The sequence below is a fragment of the Aquarana catesbeiana genome, linkage group LG06, assembly GCF_042186555.1.
Source record: "Aquarana catesbeiana isolate 2022-GZ linkage group LG06, ASM4218655v1, whole genome shotgun sequence".
NCBI classification, from domain to species: domain Eukaryota; kingdom Metazoa; phylum Chordata; class Amphibia; order Anura; family Ranidae; genus Aquarana; species Aquarana catesbeiana.
Window position 1 is genome coordinate 359,809,468 of NC_133329.1, and position 17,001 is coordinate 359,826,468.

Consider the following 17,001-nt stretch of genomic DNA (forward strand, 5'->3'; position numbering starts at 1 on the left):
AGGCGCTTTGCATGCACTTTGCAGGCGCTTTGGCATAACTAACTAACATTACAGTAATGCTGCTATACCAAATTACGCAGCTTATGTTTTTCAGGGATTTTAATGCTAATGTTTTTCCTACTAGAGTTACTGCTTCTACTGCCCTAAAGCGCCTCAAAGAAGCTGCTGGCAGGACTTTTTTTGACGTCCTGCCAGCGCACTCTGGCTTTCACATTGGGATTGCAGATGAGGCTTTTTTCAGACGCTTTGCAGGCGATATTTTTAAGCGCTTAAAACGCCTGAAAAATGCCTCCTGTGTGAAAGGAGTCTAAAGCTAAACTCAAAGCAAGCAGGTAAATAAACGCATAGGTGAAATACATACATGTGACTTGTTTCACCTGTGAAAGTATTTGACAGGTCTGGGCGGACAGGAGACCTGACTTTCACTTTGCTGCCTAATAAAGAAGCAGCAGACGGATGAGCTGCCCTGCTTTCTCCTCCTATTAGCATACTCCTTGTTAGTGGCTCCTTCCCTCTGGCTACAACATCACTAGTTAGTCTTTGCAGATCTGTAAGGTAAGGCTTGATTCACACCTATGCATTTTTAGTGCTTTTTGCATTTTGCAGATTTGCACTACAGCCCATTTAACATGGTTTCCTATGGAACACGTTCTGTAGAGCAAATCTGCAAGATGCAAAAAGTACTAAAAATGCATAGGTGTGAATCAAGCCAAAAGGTACACTTGGGGATTTCTAGTTTAAAATAAAATCCTATATCATCATGAATCCTCACCTCCTGTGTCCATTTGACATTGGAATCCAATTCTGCCATTGCTCAAATGACTTGGCAAAGCAAATAAAACATACATATTTAATGGATTTCATAGAAACCTGTTATAATTTTATGTTGGTACGTTGATTCTAAAAGTCCCATTATTCACCAGCTGGCGGTGCTGCCGGTGCGATTTGAAATTACAGCAGTTACCGACTGTAATTGTTGAAGTTGATATCTCTCTGTATTACCACAAGCAGATGGCATTAACCACTCTAAACTGTAATGTTAGTTACAGTAATGCTGCTATACCAAATTACGCAGCTTATGTTTTTCAGGGATTTTAATGCTAAGGTTTTTCCTACTAGAGTTACTGCTTCTACTGCCCCTATGATAGAGTTTTACTCCTCCTGCTTGAGCATGAGTAATTTCACTTGTCTTGTTCCATTATCTGTAATATAAAATGATACAACCAAAATTCCTACAGTGGAAGTAAGATCATCATGGCCATGATAGTCGGGGAGAACTACAAATTCACACCCAACAATACAGCCTACAGAGTTCAGAGCAGGGGTCTCCAAACTTTCTAAACAAAGGGCCAGTTTACTGTCCATCAGATTTCAGGAGGGCTTGACTGTGGCCAGTTGGAGTAGAAAATATCCCACTGTCAGTAGGAGTAGACAATGTTTCGGCTTGATGATCAGTGGGAGTAAAAAAATTATACCACGCCTGTGGTCAGTAGGAGGAGAAATAGTGCTCCATCACTGGTGTCAGTAGGAGGGTCAGTGCCTCATCACTGGTATCAGTGGGAGGATCAGTGCCCCATCACTGGTGTCAGTGGGAGGATCAGTGCCACATCATTGGTGTCAATGGAAGGATCAGTGCTCCATCATTGGTGTCAGTAGAAAGACTAGTGCTCCATTGTTAGTGTTAGTGGGAGGACCAGTGTCCCATCGTTGGTGTCAGTGGGGGGACTAATACCCTATTGTTGTGCCAATGGGAGGAATAGTGCCCCATCAATGTTGTCAGTGGAAGGAATAGTGCCCCATAATTGGTGTCAGTGGAAGGAATAGTGACCCATCATTGGTGTCAGTGGAAGGAATAGTGCCCCATCATTGGTGTCAGTGGAAGGAATAGTGCCCCATCATTGCTGTCAGTGGAAGGAATAGTGCCCCATCATTGGTGTCAGTGGAAGGAATAGTGCCCCATCATTGGTGTCAGTGGATGGAAAAATGTCCCATCATTGGTGTCATTAGAAGGAATAAGGCCCCATCATTGGTGTATGTGGAAGGAATAAGACTCCATCATTGGTGTATGTGGAAGGAATAGGGTTTTTTATCAGTGTGGGGAACATTGTCCCAAGGGCAAACACATTTGCCCCCCGTATCCACAGTTTGGAGACCACTGGCCTAGAGGCAGAAATCTAAATGGTTTACTTCAGTTTAGTGCCAGTCAAACCTAACTTCACATTTAAAGGGGTCACTCTACCAAGATTTTAGGTGGACTTGTCCTTTGCGCTTTCTGCTGTTTAATCAGTTCACTCAATATATCAATTTTGATGGTATGGTAGAAGTATAAATCCGTTTCTTATATTGTCTGTAGGATAGCCACACCTGAGTTGCCATGAAAGTGAATCTCATTTTTATTTTGCTAAACCCAACAACAAAAATGTAATATATTACAGCTTTCCAGACCTTAGATATGATTGGTTGCAATTTTTTTTTCAGACTTTCCTTCCTTTGCTAGTAACAGACCTGTGCGAGGATGATAACGCTCATTCACCATAATGTTTTTATGGAGTAGCAGCAGCATTATCACCCTTATAAAAGGAATTGTTTTAAGACTACAGAGCACCTAATCCTCTCCTAATCTCCATGCAAACTAATGACAGTCAGTTGAGTACACAGGAAATTTCAGCTCACTAGATTTCTGGCAGGACCTAAAGGTTTTTCTTTCTTTCACTCATTATTATTAATAATGTACAGGATTTATATAGTACATCAGATATAACACATTGCTAGTAATTTTGTTTGTAGCTTAAGGGGGAGAAGTTCATTGTTATAGTTTATACTGTATACACTTACATAAGATGCCAGTGGGTGATTCAGCCCATCAATCTCCATCCATATTTGCTGAATCCGGTTAGGGTAGACTGGCTTTTAATACAAACTGGCAAGAGAGTCAGGTATTTTGCAGAGAGGCTACTGTACACGCTCCATGAAAATGGAATCAATGTGCCTGGAGTGGTGCAGGTGGGTGATTTTATGGAATGCGGCTCTTTGTCTTATAAATGTTTCCACTTAGTTAGAAATGAAATCAGCAGTGAAGCCACAGGAAAACAAGGCACGGGATTTCAAGCCTCACAGCACATTTATACTGAATTGTATTTGCAAGAAAAAATATCAAGATATTCTGGCATCTGGGATTTCCTTTTGTATGGCTTGTCACGCAGGCTTAGGTGCATTTTAGTCTGAACTTTCTTTTTGCCTCACGCGACAGCTACAGAAGTACAAAGCGGAGAAGCGGCAAGCGTGGGAAGAACTACAGAGAAGAGATGAAGAACGCCTGGAGCAGCTGAGGAGAATAATGACGCAGCAAGCTGAAAAAGACAGAGAGCGGTAAGAGCGGAGTTGGTGTAGTGCAAAACTAATGTTTTTTTTTTGTAAAGTGGCGCTCCCAGCAGAGTTGGGCCCTTTACTGTGCACCTCCTCCACCCTTCTAAGTAGAGGTAAAAAGATTGTTTGCTGTATGACTGTTGTGACTGACAGAAGTCCTCCTCTAAGGGCATTTTCACACAGGCTTTCCGATCAGGCCCACCTGTCCATTTTTTAGGCAGACCTGATTGGAAGCTCCATACAGCTCTATGTGTAGGCTGATGTAAACAGATGTGTATCCATTTACACCTGCCTACCTCTGAGTCTATGCAGGCTCGAAAATAAAAACAGGACTGCATCCTTTTCCATTTCTCCAGACTTAAATGTGACAGATCAGAGGTTGTCTGATGTAAACAGAGACATGTCCACCCACAGAGCTTTGCGGGTCCTATGGGTTCACTGTGTAAATGCGGACAAAAACTGAATGGGTACAGATGTAAAAAAAAAAATTATATCCATCCCATTCAGCTCTGATTAAGCAGAGGATCTGCTCATTAATCTCCTAATGAATGGAGCAGAGTGACTCCCTGTGAAAGGACCCTAAGGCTAGCGGTACACACTTTGTTTTCTCAACATTCAATGCTGACACTGCCAACATAAATCAGCTAAAATTCAAGCTATGTATGGCTACTATAAGTCTGGCTATAAATAACCTGAACTTGCCCCAGTTAAAGCGGGGGTCCACCTATCTATCGTTTTTTTTTTTTGGAGTTCATTCACAAACTTTTCTTCTCATGATTATCTACTCACATGTTCTGTGTAATAAGTCCGCCTGTGTCCGATTTTGTTGTAAAGAATAACTTATAAAATTCACTGAAGGCGGTTTCCATCTTCATTGTGGGCATTTGAAGCCCACAAGCATGTATTTCCTGGATGCAGTGAATGCTGTGCTCCCAGCATTCACCGAGATGTTGTGATGACGCTGTTGCACAATGCATGCTGGGAAGCCTGAGACTAGCTCCCAGGGGACTGTGGGAGGTCTGGGAGAGGCTAGAAACACGCCTACTCCCATGGGAGGAAAACCAGGAAGTGCTAAGAAGATTAGAAAAAAAAAGGTAATTACGGCGATTTAAATTTTTTTACACAGCATGTCAGCATCTAGGCAAGGAAGAGAATGCATAGAGATAATGTTCAAAATTTGGGTGGAACCCCGCTTTAAACACCTGAGCATGGACTAGCTGTTTATAAACAAGTAAAAAGAACACTTCAGTCCATCAAAGTGCATGAGAGTAGTGGAGCTACAGAGGATGGGCAGATATCTCCTCTGCACATCCTTGTTGGGAGGACATTTGTCCCTCTATGGGTTGCCCAGACTCTTTGAGCACCTATAGGGTTCATATACACAAGCAGTTTAGTTTGAGCTGCTTTTTTATCTGTACATGTCAATGTGAACACCAAAACAACTCAACATATCACCAAAGCAACTTATAAGCAACTGCATGAGCAACTAAAAGCCAAAGCAACTCAGAAGCAAGTCAAAGCAACTCAAGGCATACTGCATTTATTTAATTTCAGTTCAAATGCCCATGTACGTGAACCCATCCACTGGTACGAAAATAAACTGTTGATGTAAACCAAGCATTTACTGATACCACTGGAAAGTCCTCTCTTATCCCCCAGACAACTTAACATCCACATAGCTGTCAGACATTTTTAGATATGGTGTTTAAGTGTGAAAATCGTAGTGCCACACCATGATTTAGACTAGAGTCTAAAATTATTTTTTTTTTTCAAATATTAAGCAGGTGCTACAGCCAACGTGTTTCCAGAACTGTACATTGTCCCCTTTATCAGTTCTCAAAATAGTCATCGGTACATTTTTGAGGATAACTGTATGTACATAAACCATATCTATACAGCATACTAACACATTATAGCTTTGAGTTTGTATGCTCTATACATATGGTTTATGTGTATTCAGTTATCTCAAGAAGTGCACCAATAACTTTTTCTAGAACTCTTACTTTTTTATGCAATTGAATGATTGTCCCAGTTGCAGTCCACGAAAGGTGTTGGCTGTAGCACCTGCTATATGTTTGGAATAAAACCTGATTTTGGACTCTAAATCGTGGTGTGGAGCTATGATTTTCACACTCAAACACCTTTTCTATAATGCTAGGCCACTAAACCAGTTTCTCGGTTCACAGAAGCAGCCCACCCATCACCTGGATGCCCCATTGGGATACTACCATTATATTTTTGTCAAAAAATTTTACTAATTAGGACCCAAGTGTATATACCTGAGGTTCTAGCGCAATTCATCTACCACTTCAAACGTATATTTAGACACAGTGGTAAAGCTTGGCCCCTGGTTATTTTTGACCATGGACATATCCTTGTTTTTTTTTTTCATTTTAAATTTTTATGTGATGAAGTCTCTTTTTCTACAAGCTAGATTCACTTCCTGTTATATTTTCACCTTTACAGTTATTTACCTAATATATTGAACAAAATGGTTATTAAACCAGTTCAACAGACAGAAGTGGCCTATAGTCCTGAGTCGTTACTGTATGTGACTGGCTCTGGAGATTCTCACAGTCTGGTAATTCATTTTTTTTTTTTTTTTGCTAACTATACAGCCATGGTGGTTTTCCCAAAAAGCACAGTGATAAATTGCACCAATTGTGTCCCTGAATGCAAGTAACATTACTGCCTCCCTATATGTACCAAAGAAATGGTTTAAAAGGACTAGTTCTGGCAATAGTTCTTAGTACTTTTTTTTACTGAACTTTACTGAACTCCTGTATACTGTATGCTCTCTGTTCGTTAGTTCAGTCTTATACATTTTTTTAAAGTAGGGCTTCAGCCAAATTCTTTTTTCTGTAGCAGCACCAAAAATTCTAAAAGCACCAAAAATTCTGCTAGCATCCTCAAAGATACCCCATTAGTGCGCCTTCTGGACCCTTGACATTGCTTTGCAAGTTTGCAATTGATCCACCCTGGGTCAATGTAAACTTTCAAAGCAATGAGAGTGAGCTGGGCCTTGCTCCGCAATGATACAGCAGCTCAATGGCGCAAGTTCCAATAATTTGTTTATTTTTCTGGCTTGCACTGTCCATCCCAGCGGGTTGATATTCCCTGAGCTGGGGTGCAGTTTTGGGTGCAAAAAGGAAGAAACTCTTGCAGAGCTATTGCAATGTGGTTTGGAGAGACACTGGCAGGGGCCCTCTAGGCAACATGATACAGGGGGTACTGACCACTAGTTTACAGGGGGTAAACTAATCACCAATGTAAGGGGACATATGGACTACTATATTCCTGGGGGGTTTATTACAGTGCAGTGCTAGGGGGTTAATTATTGCACCATGCTGATGGTCACTTATTGTTCTGTGCTGGGAGTTAATTATTATGCTTTGCTGGATGTTAATTATTGTGGTTGTGAACTGTTTTGTCCTACTTGGGGTTAATCTTGGGGTTCATTTTTATGCTGTTCTTACTGTGCCAAGCTAAGAGTTAATTATTGTGCCATGTTGGTTGCTAATTATTGTACCCGGGGTTGATTATTGTGCCATGCTTGGGGTCAGCCTAACATTAATTATGCTTAAAAATGTTCCCTTCCCTCTCCTCCTAAAACTAAAATCCCTGCATCTATAGACACCCACGATCTAACACTAACCTATCTAGCCCTGTAAAGAAAAAAATAGTATACATACCTTTTCTGAAGCTGATCCAACCTGAACCCACACTGAGCTGTCAGCCGCGGCTTTGCTGTGTAGGCAGGTGCAGAGGACATGTCCGACAACAGAAGCCCCATAGTGACGTCACTTCCCATTAATTTCACAGTCGTTGTCAGCCGTGTCCTCTGCAGAGCTTCCCCCACTGGAGATTGGGTCAGATCAGCTTCAGAAAGGGTAGGTATACTAATTTTTTCTTTACAAGGCTAGATAGGTTGTTAGTGTTAGATAGTGGGTGACTATAGAAGCAGGGATTTTAGTTTTAGCATGGACTTCCACTTTAATTATGTTGAGTCTGCTCTGATTCTGTCAATGACCCTGCAGCTCCAGCTCCCCTGTGTCAGTGATAGGCAGCAGTGCTGATAACAACTGGGACATGGGAGCCTATGGGTGACTTCATGGCTTCCAGACACCCAGCCAGTGTTAAGCATTTTATCCTCTCCCCTGACACAGGGTATAACATGACCAGACCAGACTAAAAAAAGGTATGTATATAGATCTTTTTTACACAGGTTAGGCAGGATAGATAGCTGGAGGGGGGAGGGAAATTTTTTAAGCATAGTTAATGTTAAGCTGAAATTCCACTTTGATTATTGTGCTGTGCATGCAGTCAATATTTGTGCTGAGCTTGAGATAATTACTTTGCAAAGTTGAGGGTTAATTAATGTGCCATGTTCTGGGCTAATTATCAGGCCGGGGGTTAATTATTGTGCCATGCTAAGGGTCAATAATTGTGGCATTTCTTGGGGTTACTGCAGGCCCTGACATATGTTGGGGTTTATTGCTAGGGGTTATTATTGCTGGCCATGACACTTGTTGGAGTTATCATTGCTAGCCCTGACACTTGCTGGAGGTTATCGTTGCTGGCTCCAATTGGACTGAATTTACTCCCACAATCTCTTAAGTTTACTGCAATGCTCTATTTTGTCTATACAAAGGGGGAAAGGTGGCACACCACAAGCCATAGACTATGAAGGAACATGCACTTTTCATTCACGCCCACTTTTGATCACACTCATCTCCTTAGCCTACAAGAGAGTTGTAGGCGGCATGTTGCACGCATTGTTTTAGCTTCTCCACCTGACTCTTAGCACCAACACAGCACCCCCTACAAAATTGGGGTCACCCTTGCATGTATATAGGACCCAAGACAAATGTTAGTTGCATTCTTCAGCTTTGCCTGGAGTTAGCCTTTGGCTTATGGCAGACTATGGCAGAAAAACATTCCCAATATTAAACTGAAATAATTGTTTAAGATACCCACATCCATCCCTAGGATCAACACTTTTAACTTTTCAAATGCCTCTGTGGCTGTAAAGAACTAAGCATATTTCACACAAAGAAACTATTGCTTTTCATTTTTAATGTTGTGAATTGAGAAGTCTGGTAATATCTGCAGAGTTTTCACAACTCTTAAAGATTAATATTGATCCTGCAAACATAAGGGAGCACAGAACATGCACGAGACAGTGCAAGCCTTGCAGGGTTACGGGAAACCATTAAGAATAGTCACATTACAACGTTTGTGGATTGCAGAATTCTTAACCCTCTGGTACTGTGTGCCTATTTAATTTATTCTTGTTATTGCTGATCTAAAGCAAACTGCAAGTCAAGGTCAAAGTGAAATTAAATGGAGATGTTATTTTCAATATGGCAATGTGCAACAGACTATTATGGGAATGTGCAATGTGGTCACTTCCCTTGTGTTTTGTCTCAGTGTTACACATTTTATGTCTACATCTGTCATCTCCAGGTATCACTTTCCTATTGCCTTTGTTCTTAATAAATGTGCATAGGTGTGCTACGCTGTGCTTTCAGTTTAAAGTAGATGAAAACCTTAACTAAATGATGTTTCGCTGGCTAAACCACTATTATAAATATTTGCCTAAGAAAAATAGGCTTTTCATCTTTTTTTTTTTTTTTAAACTGAACCCTGGGATGGGCAAATATTGTCCTAATACAAGGGACATATGTATTCGTAAATCATGGTGTGCTTTGTTTATTTTTTTCAGATCTGTGCAGTAATCCAGTGTGACACTTTATTTCTGTGCAGGAGCTTCCTGTAATAAAGACCAGTCACTACTGCTCTCTCTCCTTGTGCACAGTGACTGGTCTTGTCTCCGCCCACCCCTGTCGTGTTCTGCAGGCAGTGTGTGGTGGGTGGACCTGATGGGATCCTCCCACAGCTGTACACTCTGCCCAAGTTACATACAGCACATTGATGATGTCACCACCATTTTTACAATGTAATCTGGGTTTGGTATGACACTAGGGCACACAAAGTGGGGAGATTTTAGTGATTGAGTTTGCTTTGGAGTGAAACTCAGTTCAGTCTGTCAATAGCATTAACACAGCAGTTTTTGTTTTTCAGAGTCCCCCCTGTAACCTAGTTTTATTACCAGTTGATCCTGCTAGTAATTTTTCACCATTTATCTCAAAATATAAAATAAAGCGAGCAGATGCTTCAGCCCACCAGCGTCTGAAATAATAGTTAAAGTTTATCTTTCTTTTTTTTTAAACAGTTTAGGGATTGGTTAACACAAAAGCAACCATCATTAAATAAAAATTTAAAAAAAAGCCAACAGGTATACTCAGGAACTCCTGAGATATACGGTACTTTAACTTTGGGGGACACAGGAGATCATTTCCTTGAAGTGTTGGTTTTCCAGCAGACTTCACATGAAGATATCCATTCAATGCAATGGTGTCTTGGTGGCTTGGAGGGGGTCACTTTAAGGGTGGAGTGATCCTTCAGTAAAGTAGAGGGTGGTATAATGTGCAGTAACAAACTATTGTCTATGACTATTATCTTTCATTGTTCTGACTGCTAATGAATAGAAAACTGATTAATTACCTGACGTTGCACAGCATCATTTCTGTATGCAATGTCTTACATACGCACCCAATAATCTTCTGTTCCCCTCTTCCTAGTTTCATTATCCTTTTGATTTTTTTTTCTATCGGTGTCTTTATCTTGCTATCTTCTCTAATAAAACATTATGGTCTCCACCACCTCTTCCTGTCGGCTATTTCTCTGGTGTCTGTATTGAGGAACTGAGCTGTTAAAAATGAACAGAGCCTCTATTGATCCACAAACAGAGATAGAAACTCCTTAATCATGGCCTGTGAAGCCTGTCAGGGTGATGTGAACGTTTGCTAAATAAAAGTCACAGTTTGCATACAAATACCTTGCAGTGTATTTTATGGAGCGGTGTAAGAGGTAATAGAGGTATGCTGATGATATAGAAATGTCAAATTTTTTTTTTGTTATGGAAAGAGACAAGGATTAAAACATATCGGATTTTTATTGCTGCCTGTGTCCTGGTAGGGGAGATTTACCCTTCCTGTCAGGGCTGGACTCTCAACCCTCCCTTCTCAGTGCTCAGGTTGCTCAGCTGTCAGTCAATTGCCAGAACTCATCGTTCCACAGTGGCTCACCTGGTGATCATTTCCTGCTCATCAGTCCAGCCTACAGCCATCCCCTTCTGGTTCATTTCTTCCATGCCTTGGCCTTGGTCAAACATATCAGGAGATTCTCTGTTGTGTTCCTGTTGAAGACTTTTCCTGGCTGATGTCCCTTCTGGTTCCTGATCCTGTCTGTTGCCTCTGACTACGCTGATCTCTGGCTTCCTGATTCACTGGCTTGTTCTGATTACCCGCGTTGGCTACCGCACCCTGGCTATGTTTTGACTACAAAAAAGGAAAAGAAAGGCGCCTCTAAGTGCAGTATGTAAAATTTAATAGAGTGCACAAAGGGTTAAAAGCACTTACAAGATTGTTGAGTGTTAAAAGACATGATAAAATCAGGAGTCCTCATCTGTGGCATGTGTCCATCCTCAGCACGGTGGTAGAGAGCAGTGTAGAGCCGTCCAGCAGCTGTAAAGCGTTCTCATGCGTGTTGGAAAGAGGAGGCAGCAGGGAAGCCTGTATTCACTGCGGGACACACAAGGCTGATGGTGTCAGTGTAGAGAAGGGGGCGGTAATGCGTTTGGAGCATGTGCGGCTCCTTCGTCAGACCTACGCCCACACTCCTCAAGCTGGCTTATAAATGGTGAGGGGGAGGAGCAAGGGGAGGAGTGTGGGAAGATACTAAATACACAATGATAAGGGAAGTGACAGATGTATTATGAGGACGGCCAAGACGACCGTGCACTCGCAAAATGGATTATTAACGTCAGTGCTATATACAATGAAGTCCTGAAGGAATTTGACACAGGGGTACAGGGCACAGATGGCAGTGGTTAAATTAACAATAATAAATAAATAAATATACAAACATAAGGTTGACATTGAATTAATATACAGGTGTGTTACATGGTCGGCCGGGTGTCTATATGAATGTGTTATAAAGGCGGCCGGGCGTTTGTACACATGCAAATAGGGTCGTAAGTCTAATGTTGAGTTGACAATGAATAAATCTACAGCCGTGTTACAAGGGCGGCCAGGCGTATATACACATGTGTTACCGGGGCAGCCAGGCATCTATGTGCACGTGTTACAAAGGCAGCCGGGCGTTTGTACACATGCAAATAAGGTCGTAAGTCTAATGTTGAATTAACAATGAATAAATAATAAATAAATATGTAGCCGTGTTACAAGGGCAGCTGGGGAGCTATACACCTGTGTTACAGGGGCGGCCAGGCATCTGTACACATGCAAATAAAGTAATAAATCTGTTGTAAGGGGATAAAAAAAAAAAGGAATAAGCAATTACTAATTATGTCTGTAACAATGATAAAACAGTGATGAATATTACTTTACTATGAATAAGTGTATAGGTGTGTGTTACAAGGGCGGCCGGGCGTCTATACACTAAAGACAGATAGAGGAAAATAGTGGATGCTTATACAAGTTGTACGAATTGTGCAGATTATGCCTGTAGCAATAATCTCATGGTGAGAGGTATTACTCAACTGTGTACTAGAATATAGAAGTGTTACAGGGGCGGCTGGGCATCTATAAACTACAGAAGGATAATAGGAGGTGGTGGATACTTATACAAATAGTGCAGATTATGCCTGTAGCAATACTCTGACGATAATAGATAATAATAGATAATAATAGACTGTAAATAAGTATGCGTGTGTGTTACAGGGGCGGCCGGGCATTTACACACCCGCAAATAAGGTCACAAATCTACTATAAGGAATTAACTTATAGGAATAGGTAATAAGATGTAATGGATGCTCTACAAATAGTATTTGATTGTGACAGATGGCAGATATGTATAACAGGCAAACACCATAACGTATGGATATGATAATAAGGAGGGATGAATGATAAATGAACCATAATATTACAGTCTGTATGTTAAATGTGGTATCATCTAGAGTAAGGTGCTAATTTCCAATTCTTCATTGATACCTCCAGGCGAAAGTACGTCAAGAGCGTATATCCAATAAGTCTCCCGTTGGCAGAGACGTTTAAATCTCTCTGCCGCAGGGAGAGTGGCTGGTATGGATTCGATGATCCATACTTTTAGGCCTACGGTAGATTTAGGGTGATGTTGGGTGAAATGTCGTGGGACGCTATGATGGTCTTTACCGGCCTCGATGAATCGGCAGTGCTCTCCAAAACGCTGGCGTAGGGGGCGTATAGTTCGACCTACATAGTGGAGGCCGCAGGGGCAGGTCAGGCAGTATACTACATGGTCTGTAGAACAGGTGTAGAATTCTGAAATTTTGTATGTTTTATTTTTAATCGTGAATGTTTTTTGACCATGTTGTACAAAACTGCATGTAAGGCAAAGGGGTTTGCGGCATTGATACATCCCAATCATAAAAAAGAGTTGGAGTGAAGATGACGTATTTGTTTTCTTTTTGAGTTTGCTTGGGGCAATCTTTCCCTTAATGTTAGGTGCTTTCCTATATGAAAATTTAGATTTATTTGGTATACTGTCTTTAAAATGGGGATCCTGCAGTAGTATTGGCCAATGTTTATGAACTATGTGTTCCATATTTTTGTATTTGTTATGAAATTGAGTCGTGAACCGAATGTCCTTTGATTAATTCATTTTATGGGTATGAGTATCAGGATTGACGTATGTGGTGTAGGCTTGTTCGATGAGTGAAGGAGGGTAGCCTTTTTCAATAAATTTTTGTTTGAGATGTATGCTTTGTGTCTGATAGTCTGACTGCATGGTGCAATTATGTCTGAGACAGCAGAATTGACTTTTTGGAATGTTTTTTAACCAACGAGGGTGATGGCAACTATTGTAGTGCAGATAGGAATTCCCAGCAGTGGGTTTGCAATAATTTTTTGCATGGATGCGACCAGTATCATGAAATAGATCAAGGTCTAAGAATGCTAGATGTGTTTTATCGTGAACAGATGTAAAGGATAGGCCCATGTTGTTATTATTACAATGGGAAACAAAAGATTCAATATCATCCCAGATAATAATGATGTCATCAATATAAGGACCGTAAAATATCATTTTGGCCATGAAAGGGTTATTCGCCCATATGTATCGCGTTTCCCAAAGACCCATAGTTAAGTTGGCATATGAAGGTGCAAAATTGGTGCCCATGGCAGTGCCATGGGTTTGAAGGTAGTAATGGTCTTCAAATATGAAATAATTGTGAGTCAGGCAGAAGAATGTGGCATCTAGAATGAATTTAGCTTGGTTTGGATGAATAGATGGGTCTTCTGACAGAAAGTGTTGTATGGCCTGCATGCCGACATTATGGGGGATGGATGTGTATAATGATTGGACATCCAGTGAGAGCCAGATGTAGTTGGGCTCCCATTGGTATGGACCTAATAATTCAAGCAGGTGTATTCCATCTTTGATATGGGATTGTAAATTGGAAACAAAAGGTTGTAGAAAAAGGTCTACATACTGGGAAAAACCTCTAGTAATACTGCTCATAGAGGCAACTATGGGTCTGCCAGGGGGGTTGGTAGTGCTTTTATGTACTTTTGGTAAATGATAGAAATACGGAGTTTGATGATATTTTTTAACCAAGAATGAAGCTTCGTTTTTGGTAATTACATTATCTTTGGTGGCTTGGTTAACTAAAATTGTAGCATCAATAGTGAAACTAGGTAGGGGGTCCTCTTGCAATTTTGTATAGGTTTGTGAGTCTCCGAGTAGTCTAATGGCCTCTTTGATGTAGTCTACCCGGTTTTGCAACACAATGCTACCGCCCTTATCTGCTGATTTAATGATAACATTCTCATTGGTTTTCAATAAATTGAGGGCTAATCTTTCTGGGTATGTTAAATTGTGATTTTTATAGGGGTTATGTTGCTGTTGGCACATCATCAATAATTCAGAGTATACCATGCGGTAAAATGTTTCAAGGCATGGGCCTTTAGATTGTGTGGGATAAAAATTAGACAGGGGACGATAATTGGTGTGTTTAACTGCAGGAGAACAATTTAGATGTTGGGTATATAAAAGGGCATCTGATTCAGGATTATCAGGGTTAAGGAACGGTCCAGTTCCTTCGTGATATAATTCTTCTAATATATCCAAGGCTATTTTTTCGTCTAGGATGTTGCTATAGGCTGAAGAGGGGGAGGTTGTGTCGATTGAAATGATAGATGCATCTTTAGCTGCTTTTATATTATAAAATCTTTTGAGGGTAAGGTCTCGGATAAACTTGTTCAAATCTTTGAATAACTGGAAGGCGTTAGGCAAATTAGTTGGTGCGAAAGTTAGTCCTCGTGTGAGTAAGATAGTTTCTTGCGTTATGAGTGTGTGTGAAGATAAGTTGAAAATCTTCACCGTAGGCGTTGTTTTCTGCTGTGTGGGCTTGGGTTTATGTTTTCCTCCTCGTCCCCTACAACCTCTTCGGTGTATTTTCTTTTTGACGGCCTGGTGGGGAAGAGGCTGGGCCCTAAAAAAGAGACCGCAGGTAGTGCTGCGTCTGAAGTAAGTTGAGCACCAGTTACAGTGGAATAGTCAATGGTGCCCCTGGAGCTGGGAGTGGATGGAATAGTGGAATTGCTGGAGGTAGGGTTATGAGATGTATGTGACATACTTGTATGGAAATTTGGGATAGTCTGGTGTGAGGTAGATGGAGAGACTGTACTATTTGATTCTAGTGTGGTAGATGTATTTCTTGCATGTGTACAAACGCCCGGCTGCCTTTATAACACATTCATATAGACACCCGGCCGACCATGTAACACACCTGTATATTAATTCAATGTCAACCTTATGTTTGTATATTTATTTATTTATTATTGTTAATTTAACCACTGCCATCTGTGCCCTGTACCCCTGTGTCAAATTCCTTCAGGACTTCATTGTATATAGCACTGACGTTAATAATCCATTTTGCGAGTGCACGGTCGTCTTGGCCGTCCTCATAATACATCTGTCACTTCCCTTATCATTGTGTATTTAGTATCTGCCCACACTCCTCCCCTTGCTCCTCCCCCTCACCATTTATAAGCCAGCTTGAGGAGTGTGGGCGTAGGTCTGACGAAGGAGCCGCACATGCTCCGAAACGCGTTACCGCCCCCTTCTCTACACTGACACCATCAGCCTTGTGTGTCCCGCAGTGAATACAGGCTTCCCTGCTGCCTCCTCTTTCCAACATGCATGAGAACGCTTTACAGCTGCTGGACGGCTCTACACTGCTCTCTACCACCGTGCTGAGGATGGACACATGCCACAGATGAGGACTCCTGATTTTATGTCTTTTAACACTCAACAATCTTGTAAGTGCTTTTAACTCTTTGTGCACTCTATTAAATTTTACATACTACACTTAGAGGCGCCTTTCTTTTCCTTTTTTATATCTTCAGAGTTGCTTCTCCTCTAACCAAAGTGCTGCCAGAAGTGCCATCTCATCACTATCATCCCTCTGACCAGCTACCCACCTCCACCAGAGCGCCCTTATCACCTCTATGTTTTGACTACGTTTACTATTTGTACAATTTTTACCATTATATTAAAAGGTGTGATTTTTACTGCATTTTCTGTCTCTGTCTGATTCATGGTTCCTGACAATTCCTGTCCTGTTGACAAGGCGCCACCAGGATAGGAAGTGATGGGATATCCCTCTTATAAGACATAGACAAGAACAAACACCATCTTCTTGTGAATAGTGCCTTGTTAACTGGAAAATAGGGTTCATTACAGGAAACTGGGACCATGACTCTCATGGTTGTGCTGTGGTCTGCCCCTCTCTGCTTTTCTTGTCTGTCTATTGGCTAGTAAGGCTGCCATTCACACCATAGCCAATAGGGAGTTAACAAGAATGTGAAGGGGCAGGGGCATATCTACTGTCTTGTTTGCCTCGGGTGGCATTTTTTTAGAGGGGGGGCATCACCCCAGTATTGTTTTTTAGAGCCATCGGTCGGCCCTCTTGTAATAGCAATCGGAGTGGTTTACAAGCTGCTCAATTGCTATTGCGAACAGTAACATGACATCACTTCCGGTTTACTCAGAACCCATCAGCGCCAGTTTTTAAAAATCGAAAGCATTCAAAAACACTGATCTTGGTGTTTTGAATACTTTTAAGTGCAGAGGAGGGATTTGTAGTTTTTTAAACCCCAGATCTCTCCATAAAGAGGACATGTTTACATTCTTTGTGACAGCGATAAAAGTGATCTTTTTTTTTTTTTAAATTAAAGAAACCGTCTAAAAAATGTATTAATAATAATAAAAAAAAAGTAAAGTGCCCCTGTCCTCCAGTGCAAAGGCAAACACACGCAAACAGCGATTGTCCCACGCATGTGAGGTATCACCACAAATGTCAGATCATGGGCAGTAATTCTATATATGGCACTTGGAGCTGTTTACTGTGAAAGACTGCAGCTTCCCCATCAGACCCTGAGACAAGAACGGTATACAATGGCTGGGATGTGACAAATTTAAGGGGGGGGGGGGGGTGATTTTAGTCTTGCTTAGGGCAGTACAAAACCAAAATACACCACTGGGATGGGGCAGACCAAAGTATGACTT

The 17,001-nt window shown here is 41.3% G+C and overlaps 1 protein-coding gene across 1 annotated transcript in view; it reads left to right on the forward strand.

The window, feature by feature from the left end:
• CCDC148 (coiled-coil domain containing 148) overlaps positions 1 to 17,001 on the forward strand; it is a 420,305-nt gene that overhangs the window by 372,866 nt on the left and 30,438 nt on the right. The window contains exon 12 of the mRNA XM_073634118.1: positions 3,251 to 3,369. Coding sequence (XP_073490219.1) covers positions 3,251 to 3,369 — 119 coding nt within the window. The remainder of the gene's footprint in view (positions 1 to 3,250; positions 3,370 to 17,001) is intronic.